The sequence below is a fragment of the Haliotis cracherodii genome, unplaced genomic scaffold (assembly GCF_022045235.1).
Source record: "Haliotis cracherodii isolate W230 unplaced genomic scaffold, xgHalCrac1.p SCAF_9, whole genome shotgun sequence".
Classification (NCBI taxonomy): domain Eukaryota; kingdom Metazoa; phylum Mollusca; class Gastropoda; order Lepetellida; family Haliotidae; genus Haliotis; species Haliotis cracherodii.
This window is the reverse complement of record NW_027266343.1, coordinates 39391746-39402213: the sequence shown is the minus strand read 5'-3', so window position 1 is coordinate 39402213 and position 10468 is coordinate 39391746. Positions and strand designations below refer to the sequence as shown.

The 10468-nt window shown below is 36.9% G+C and overlaps 1 protein-coding gene across 1 annotated transcript; it reads left to right on the top strand.

Annotated features, from left to right (window-relative positions):
- The first annotated feature begins 237 nt into the window (after positions 1 to 237).
- Positions 238 to 8241, top strand: LOC139453253 (T-cell leukemia homeobox protein 1-like). Its single transcript, XM_071234877.1, has 3 exons — positions 238 to 722; positions 2610 to 2826; positions 7683 to 8241. The coding sequence occupies exons 1-3, from the start codon at positions 320 to 322 to the stop codon at positions 7858 to 7860; spliced, it is 798 nt and encodes a 265-aa protein (XP_071090978.1). The 5' UTR covers positions 238 to 319; the 3' UTR covers positions 7861 to 8241.
- Positions 8242 to 10468: the final 2227 nt, after the last annotated feature.

Sequence of the window (10468 nt, the reverse complement as noted above, 5' to 3'; positions counted from 1 at the left end):
TAACCCATGCCAACCCCAATTCTGTTTGATTACATAAAGGCGGGGCTTTGGCGGAGGGATGTAATCAGCGTCTATCCTTCAACTCTGCTAATAGCACCAATCAGGCAAATTTGGGAGTTAAACGCTGGTTTAGAACAATATATCCCGCTTGAATTGGCCTGGACGGGAGGACATCTTCGGACTTGAGTTGGAAGACGGACGGCAGGAATCGCTCCCGGCGTCTGGATTGTTATTGGAAGCTGGGAACGATCCGGCGAAAAAAGGCATCACCGAGATTTTTGACATTGCCAAATAGATTTTTTCGTAGCCTGGGAGAATCATGTTAGTTGAAAACTCAAAACGTTCTGACGTTCTCAGTTCGGATATGTCTGATTCCGAGAGTTCTACCTACAAAGGTGAAGAGTCAGACGGGCGGGTGACATCAAATTGTGAACCGGATAAACGGATGGAATCAAGCAAATCCACCAAACACCTAGCGTTTAGTGTCGAGCGGATTTTGGGAAGTGAAACGAAATTTGTTAAAAATAACGACGATGTTGAGAAAAAATCTGACATTTCTGATAGTGCCTCACATTCGGACGTAGTGTTTTCTTACAATAAGTTAAACACAACAGGGGCCAATCCTTTGGATGTTTATGGCTCCACATCTGGAAGGCCTGTCTGGCCTGAGCTTTATAACTACATGTGCCCTTGGTCCGGCCTACAACGAGACAGACATGGCAGTAAGTCTTTTATTTATTTCATCGTTCATGTTTTAACTTGTGAATGTTGTTTTTGATATCAATTTAGGGCACAATATGTTTGCACCAATACAGGTATCTCTCTGACAATGTATTTCCTAGTTTGTATCCTCTCACGATATAATTGTAAATAACAATAGAAATCAACATTTACTATTTATAACAATATATCATGCTTCAATACTTTTTATAAAAAATAATCTCCGGACATTACAGATTGGTTTGTGAAGCGATAAAGAATATTATTCATAGTTGATCATTATTTGTTTATTGTTTATTTATGCGTAATACTATGTAAACTGCGAAATTCATAATAATTGAATTAATGGAAATGTATTCTAAAATAATTGTAAATCAGAGATATTTACTTGACATACATGCATGTCGTATCTTTATAGATACGGAAAAGTAAGAGTTGACTGCGGTGCTCCATAGTGTGAGAGACACAACACTATTTTCCCTTTCTCCGTATTCCTGTTTCTGTATGTTGAAAAGAAACGTGTCAGATAACGACAACTGGCTGGCTGTCACGTGTAAATTCCATTGTTGTACTTATTAAGAAATTAGCGACAGACGTTGTCTGCCATGTCATTTAAAGGCGTTTATTTACTTCACTCTCTTACAGACCCGTCAACAGCGATTGTGTAAATTCATTTAACCATCTCTTCGCTCTGAAATGAAGCATTTTTACCAAGCCAAACCGTTTTCAAAGAAACATTTTGTTTTGTCAGATTCTTTTGATTTACCAGATAAACAGATATACATTATGAATTCAAGATCTATCTAATGGTTTAAACATTTTCTCCATACCACATGTTTCTACATTTTGTGAGGTAAGGACGCAAAAGAAATACTGTAATTTTCATTTTATAAATATTTATTTGACCAAGACAAAAAGATATATCATTTCAATTTTAATTCTTTGTATACCAAAACTTAAACACTATTCAAAGCGTTAAACGCATTCCTATGTATGATTTACTAACCGAAAAAGGTATAGACAGTACACTTTATTTTCATCTGCAACCCGCTAATCTTCATCTCATTTGATAAACGTCTTTTCGATAAACCTGAGATTATTGATTTCAATGTATAATAGTTGAAGGATGCTGAGCCGCATCTTGCTGTCAGTCACTATGGAGAAACAGAAACACGCCAAAACAGAGAACAATTCAAACACCTTCGTTTTGTTTCAGTGTCCAGTATTCAAACAGCAAGTGTGCACCTAAAAGGAATTGTTTAAATTGTTTATTTTTTCTACCCTAAAGAAACATTAACTTTTCTATTGTCTCGCCAAATACACGAGATCTGTATTTACATGAACATGATTTGATGATTATTATTGCTGTAGAAATGACAGGAAATCAATACTTTTTCATTTCTCCTCACGGAAAAAAGCAATTAGTTAATATTGAGTCTGCATTGATATTACACCTCATTCTTAATCTAACTGTGTACGCTTGGGGGAATGTATGACCAAGTAATATGAAAGAATAACCTTGGCTTACAAGCAAGAAAACTAACTGAATGAAACAGAATTTCTGCTGTACATTATACCACTGGATATGAACTCAGTTAAAGGAATGTTGTTTTTCGAATTATTGTTTATAATACTGTTTATTGTTTATATAGGAAAATGACAACATGCTTCTTACTAGACACTGATGAATCGTTCCTGATTCCCAAAGACTATCTTAAATATACATGTACGTGTTTATTACACTTACATTCTAATCGTAGTCATTCGTTCCATTGCATTTACCGTTGTAGCTTAAAGTGAATCAAGTATTACTAATTGGTTTTACGACATGCTGCAAAACTCATATTGCATTTTGACAGATTATTGCACCGAATAACATCTGATTACAGTGGTCAGACGGGTGGGTCATCCATACCAAAATCGAACACCCCCGAAGCGGAAAAAGCCGAGAACAGCCTTCACACGTCAGCAGGTTATGGAACTAGAGAAGAGGTTCTCTCGGCAGAAGTACCTGGCGTCCGCGGAGAGGTCCAGTTTGGCCAAGTCCCTGAAGATGACCGACGCCCAGGTGAAGACGTGGTTCCAGAACAGGAGGACGAAATGGAGGTCGGTGTAGTTCTATTATCCTGAAATAGGGCCAGTGGTGAGGCAGTACCAGTCTGCTTGAGGATAATAAAATTACTATACAGTTAAGCCATTTTAAAAATACTTCAGAGAGAATGTTTGGATTTTTAGTCATATCCATTTTACAAGCAACATAACACGACATTATCAGTGCGTGCAATACAGTAAGTGGGATGTTACTGAAAAACATGCAATAGATAAGTAATATTTATTTATTGATAAAAGTTATGTTTTCGAATAATATAAGAATCGATTTTCATGATCGATCTATATAATAATTTCTATGATATTTTGAGGGAAATCATGTGATAGAAAGAAAGTTCCTACAATATTACATATTATATATTGTTAGAAAGCATAAGACTATGTAATATATAGGCTGCATTGACAATTATACACCGTGGAAAACATAGTGATGATTAAGATTGTTATGCAGTTATATTAAGGATTAGGTTTCTTTTGTTTGAACATTTCAAAGATAAAAAGATACTTTTTGACATATTCGTAGACGTAATTTTAATGTAAAAAGAATGATAATAAAAAATAGCAATATTTCATTACGCGTTAAATGTCATGGAATCTACCCGAACTGAAACAAATATAAGAATAAACGATCTTTATACATAGATACATCGGTTAATGATGATACATTACCATAATAAACTGATTAAGCTACTTTCCTACAGTTAAAAAGAGTCCCAGAGTAACTTCTACAAAATAATAAAAAGCATTAGACATACTAATGTTACTGCTACTCGTACTTATATAGGATCGCTGCTCATTCTAAATAGAAGACTCATTATAACACACCTCAGCAATATTTGTAAATTAAAACTGAGACGTCATTGTCTTGGGGTATTTCATGCCCGTATCCCTGTCACTCAAAGTCGGTGTTGTCGGATGTAGTCGGGTATATTCGTAGATAGTCGAGTGTTGTCGGATGTAATCGGGTGTAGTCGGGTGTTGTCCTCAAAAAGATACCACTTTTGATGATAAGGACTGGGTTGACATTGGTTGAAAATATTTGCCAACATTGTTGGGTATTTTCCATACACGTTTACAACAGTATGCTCTTACACTGCACCTATGTGCGTTTAATTATCACAAAATGCTCTTATGTGCTCTTAATGAGAGGCGTCCAATTCCGGAGAGAAAGTCCCCCACCCTTTTCGGTTCTAATTACACAGTGTTAATATAACTAAAGGTACCCCGTGATTATGTATAAGTGTTTACATAATGGCTTCCCTCCAGCAGTTTACCTTGCCTTGATAGATGTGAAATATTGTCTTGAAATACATTGTTTTGAAAGCTGTAAACAGGATCACGAGCGTTATATGTCATTGTATATCTGTGGTCAACACTATAACGCCGATGTGTTACAGAGATCCGTCTCATTACAATCATAAGTAATACCAAACACAAATACATCGAATTATCAACTGTATCGGAGGGGTTTTTTTAACTTTTAAACGCGTTTTGTGGAGAACTTTATCTATGTTGCTTCTTAAAGAAGTGAAGATTTTTATGACCATACATGCGTTCTAATCGACATGACTGCTGAAACAAATTGAGAAAATGATCACGAGTCGAAATATATGCCCATGTTAATATCACCAAACTGCACAAATTGAATAAATATTTTTATATTTAGTAAAAATATAGGCATGTTTTAACACCCCTGTCACAATTCAGACTCATTAATTATAAAATCTATACATTTTTAAACATTTATATCTTAAGTCTTAACAATTTCCTCACTTTTAAATACTCGGTCATTAACATTTAATATTTCTTAAGTCTTAGGTTAACAACTAAAATATTGATTTGAATATAAAGATAAAGAAAGCGGGTAACGCAGTACAATCTAAAACAATTATGATAATAAAATGCACAATCTCTCGGCAGGAATATGTAGCTAGGATTCATGTCTATTCCCCGTGGTACCACAAGTCAAGTCATTTTCATGAGGCATTTGTCATCCTCAAAGCAAAACTATCATAAATCTGATAATTTACCAAAACAATTTTGCAGATGACATATCTTCTCCGTGTTAGTTGAATTATCAACGTACTGATAGATTGTTCAAGTCGGTCAGTACATGTTCGACGGAGACGGGTTTTAATGTTCGCTGACAATTTAAATCAATACGTCCAACAAGGTCCTCCGGGACTTTTTCCGCGGCAGCTACAAGCTAGGAGGTGAAATTAGGAAGTGTAAGTTGATAGTAGGGAGCTAATTGATAACAATATTAACCCGATTTAAGCTCTGTTAATTTCGAAGTGACGGAAATATGATACAGTAAATTTATTTTTGCGATTTGTCGTTCTGTGATCATTAATAGAAATATTACACCTTTAAAACCATTCTAAGGTCGATAATGATTTATTCATTACATTACACTATTCCCAGACAGTTTGATATCTTTAAGTGGCTTTTATATATTATAGCTCCAATACGGGTACCTGTAGAGGTAACGAGTAGAGAAGTCACGGTTAAAAACTGGTCTTCAGCAACCTATGCTTGTCGTAAGAGCCGACTGACGTGATCGGGTGGTGAGGTTCGCTGACTTGGTTGATACATGCCCCAAATGAATAGATCGATGCCCATGATGTTAATCACTGACATGCCTGGCCCAGACTTGATTATTAACCGACCTGAACTATTGTCGAGTACGGCTTTAAACAACAAACAAATCAAGCAGAGAAGTCAATACCGTCTTCTGTTGTTTGGTGCCAACGAAATTGTTTGACGTTAACGTCAATATCTTAGCGCCGTTACACATTCTACCGATGGCACATGCAATACAAGCAAAAACGTACACGTTAGAAATATCCCATACTCCCGTCTATACCCGTAAAAATTGTGCATCATCTCCAGAATTCAAATAAACTTGTTGTGTTAGGATGTATCGGCTATGAAAATAATGGCGTCGATCACATTGTATAATGGTGGTGATAATGATGATGATAATATAGATAACCCACCCCGAAGAGAATCATATTTAAAGCTCACGACTTATCATTACCTCAATGATATAATAATATAAATACAAATATTATGAAGTACCGTTAACTTAATAAAAAAATTAATTAAGGTGATAACAGTCATAGTAATCTACACCAAAAACGACCACACTTATGGGCGTGAATTATTGTTACCTTATGTTAATGGTGCTGATGACGATAATGATAATGATGATCCACAGCATAGAAGAACTCAAAAACGCTGCAATAGGTAGAGAAACACAGATGTACACTTCTCGACGATTCCCCTATTCCTATATTCAGACTTTCCTATAGAACCGTGCTGATGCCCGAAGGCCTGTTAGTTTTTGCTTCGTACAACTTCAAAACTTCTTCAGTACTTTGACGTTTCAACGAACAAAAGAACGATCCTATACTTCACCTGAATAATGTCTCGCGTTTTTAGATGTATTCACATACATCAAGATCTAGTTTACCAGCACTACACTGCATCAGCACAGTAATAGCCATTAAGGCCACTAAAACCTCATTTTTTTTTAAAAAGTGCTAAGAATAATGAAACACATTTAATTGTTGTTCTTCAAATGCAAACTATAGGGCATTCACAAAAGATGTCACACATTATCCGTTAAAGATCTATCAAGTATTATTGTCAAGAATATTTTCTGGGATATATAATTGATAAAAACGGCTATATATCTGCCCGGACAAAACGACCACACAAGAGACTATCGTCTCAGCAACTACTTACAACTAGTTCCACACTCAACAGAGAATATTGTCCCAACAACTATTTAAAGGTTGACTTAATGCAGAGACTGACTTGTTCGTTTAATTAAACACCTGGCAGTTTGCCTATAAATTGATGATTCTTAACATCATATTCAAGTCATTTATGCAAATAATAGTACACATGGTGCGTGAATGCATTATGCATTTAAGTCCATACGATGCATACGTTCAATTAAAAGTAATAAATGTATTTGAAACTCTTTTATTAAGCAACTGTATTTTTCAGTTTGTAAATTAGAACGCAAATGCCCTGGCTATCTATGCTTATATCTCTGTTACATGATAATGTAAAAAAAAAACATGCGATATATATAGGTCCAATTAATATGAAATAATATATGACGATAACGACTCGGTCAAACTGTCGGTTGGTTTGGTATCTTGAATCAATTGCAGTGTATGTATGTGGGGGTGTTATTATTTGGAAGTTTAATCTCTCGTGTGAGGGGCACGGGTGGCCCAGTCGTCTAAGGCGCCGTGATTCGCTGTGCAGAGTTGCGTCCTTTGGGAACGCAAGAAACCTATGATTGTTGGTTCGAATCCCGGTTAGCCCCAATTATGTGTCTAGGTTTGTCAGCACCATACCCGTGCTCGTGGGTTTCCCCGAAGTGGTAAACGTCTGAGACCTGCATCACTTCGGGCTTTCCTCCCACATTAAGCTGACACGCCGTGATATAACTGGAATACTGTTAAAAACGGCGTAAAACCCAACTCACTCACTCACTCACTCTCGTTTGAACAGTTTAAGTCGAATACATTCATGACAATTGTGTATAAATCCTCGTCCTGATATATTTGTATTTAATGTCATTTCTCCGTCCACAGGCGCCAGACTTTTCATGACATTTATGTATAAATCCTCGTCATGACATACTTCTATTCAGTGTCATATCTCCGTCCACAGACGCTAGACTGTCCATGACATTTATGTATAAGTCCTTGTCATGACATACTTCTATTCAGTGTCATATCTTCTTCCACAGGCGCCAGACTGTCCATGACATTTATGTATAAATCCTCGTCATGACATACTTCTATTCAGTGTCATATCTCCGTCCACAGGCGCCAGACTGCTGAAGAACGGGAGATAGAACGCCAGGCAGCTCAGAAGTTCCTCATGAGCCTCCGATCGGAGGAGGGGAGTCAGATGTACCCGCCTCTGTGTGTGCCCCCGCCCAACCCCTCATTCCGACTGGTACCCCCGGGGGTGGAGCGGAGTCTGGATGACTCCCATACATAGCCCCAGGGTGGGGTAGTGATCATTGTGATGTTGAAGGCTTTCTTGTTTGACGTCCATGCTATCATGGATATTTGTTTGTATAAAGATGTGTATATACTGAAAAATGTATAGAAGACTTTGCCATATGGTTTATTAGCTATAGATTAATGGCCGGAGTAATTGCTCCTTTATTCACAACGACTTGTTTTCAACCTCATCGATGGAGACTGCTATTCTGCTGTTGAACGTTGAGACTTAGACTCACCAGCAACGCTCACAAAGGATATTGTTATCCTATATTTTTGTTAACTTTTTTAATGTCATGAGTTATGATTTTCTTTGGATTTTATTTGTATACATTTTCTATAACTATCCACCTTCATCGATTACATAATCGAACAATTGTCCCCATTCAATTTACTTTTATTATTCGTACAAATAGTGTATGATGTTGACAAAAAAGGTTATGATAATACTTTTTACACATATGATTTCGTATAGCAATCAAAATAATACCCGAGTCCATTGACAGCGAGATAAACGAAATTGTATGTTTTCATTACAAGTTTGAAATTCGTGATATGGTGATTATGTCCTGGCGAATACCTTATTTTATTGTACAAAATTAATTTATTTGGAATAAGCCGAAGATGCACATAAGTTTATAGATATATATAAGTTTTGTCAATAAATTTTGATTCACTTGATATGCAAGTTTGTTATCACTTGTGTCATAAATAGGAGATCCGTACATATAAATGCCTATACAATGGTGTTAAAGCCTGAAAATTTCCGTTACTAAATCCATTTGGCCTGTACTTAGGATCGTGAGTTCGAATCCCATATTTGTTCTGTTTTGTTTCTATGTTTGTCGTCGTTAAAATCGAAAAGGTGAAGGTCTAACCCCCCACCCCCCACCCCCGCCCGATACAACACATACACACCCTACCCTCACAACCACCCCCACCCCCACCCCCACCCCAGATCAAACTGACACGCCGTGATATAACAGATACAATATTGTTAAATAGAGAATCTCACCCGAGTGTCTTTTGATATCAAATATATCAACACGAGTTTTTTTCACTTTTATCAACGAGTGTTGATATATTTGCTATCAAAAGACACGAGGGTGAGATTTTATTTATCATCCAACATCATTCTACCAACTTTTTCAGTTTGTAGTAAGTAATAATCAGTGTCTTCAGTGTAAAAAGTACTGCTAACAGCTTCAGTAGCAGAGCCATTAGTGATGTCATTTGATTGTGACATCATGGTAACCAATGACGTCACAATGGTCTGCAAGGCATTGTGATGCAATTTCATTGCAGCGATATCTACAGTATAGATACCGCTTGATCTCACCTGTGGGAGACAGTTTTGGGTGATAAATTCAGCTCACTCACTCACTCACCATGTATCAAACATCTGGGGGCACGGGTGGACAGAGTTGCGTCCCTTGGGCACACCAGACACCTGTGATTGTGGGTTCGTATCCCGGTTCACCCCGATTATGTTTCTAGGTTTTTCAGCACCCCACCGTGCTTGTGGGTTTCGCCAAAATAAACGTCTAAGAACCGCATCACTTTAGGCTTTCCTCACACATTAAACTGACGCGCCGTGATGTAAATAGAATACAGTTAAAAGCGGCGTTAAACCCGATTCACTCACTCACTCCAACACGATCTGACGGTGTTATGTACATGTACGTCAGCGGAACCACGTGTGCTATGTACGAAACGAAACATGTACGAAACAAAAACAATGATATTCCATAAGGTCGCAACTTCTTTAATATCAAACGAAAAGCATTTTCAGATGGTATTATGTTATTTCCAAAGTTGTGCCTTATATTCAGACTCAGTATCAGTTCATATGAAATGTACTTCCTTCCACATTGACATTATTGGAGAGGAATTCGACCTAACTGGTGTTCCAGCAAGCATACATTCTTTGACCGGCTGACAAATGAACACGACGTTCATACTCTCATGTTCTTCATTACAGTAAACTACGGTTTTAACGAACTCAAAGGTACCACTAAGTTTAGTTCGTTATATCCGTCGTTCGTTATAAGCATTTCGACCGTGAGACATCTTTTATCAAGTCATGTGACATCACGTTACTCGATAAATAACAAAAGTGTACTTTATTTATAAACTTCCGGGCCAAGGAAAGTACACACCGATGATTGATGGTGGCTACGAATAACACAAACAAGAAATAGTTATTCGATGGTGATGTATTTCATATGAATATCATAGTTGTGTTTTGGACCTTAAGTTTGCAGTATTCGGCGTATATGTTTTCAGTCTAGTAACGTTTTGATAACATTTGTAAGTTTTTGTTCAAATCCAATTTTCAAGTGTATACTTTCTTTGGCCCGACGGTTTATAAAAACGTTGGCGGTTACTGGTCAGACACAGGGGATATCAACATGGCATATTCTTGTATTTTGTAGCGAATGTCATGTTTTCTGTAGGTATGAACAGCTGTACCAAAAACTCATAATAATGTATGCTTCATTACAACAATTATATGCATCCAAAATATTAATAGTTGTTACAAGATATCTACTTGCATAACAAAACATTAATATTTATGAAGCCAAACTACAAAGCCATGCGAC

Excerpts from the sequence above, each read along its gene's own strand:
- LOC139453253 (XM_071234877.1), top strand. The coding sequence starts at position 320 with ATGTTAGTTGAAAACTCAAAACGTTCTGACGTTCTCAGTTCGGATATG. Across the intron at positions 723-2,609 it reads ACAACGAGACAGACATGGCA|TGGTCAGACGGGTGGGTCAT; the intron begins GTAAGTCTTTTA and ends ATCTGATTACAG. Across the intron at positions 2,827-7,682 it reads AACAGGAGGACGAAATGGAG|GCGCCAGACTGCTGAAGAAC; the intron begins GTCGGTGTAGTT and ends CTCCGTCCACAG.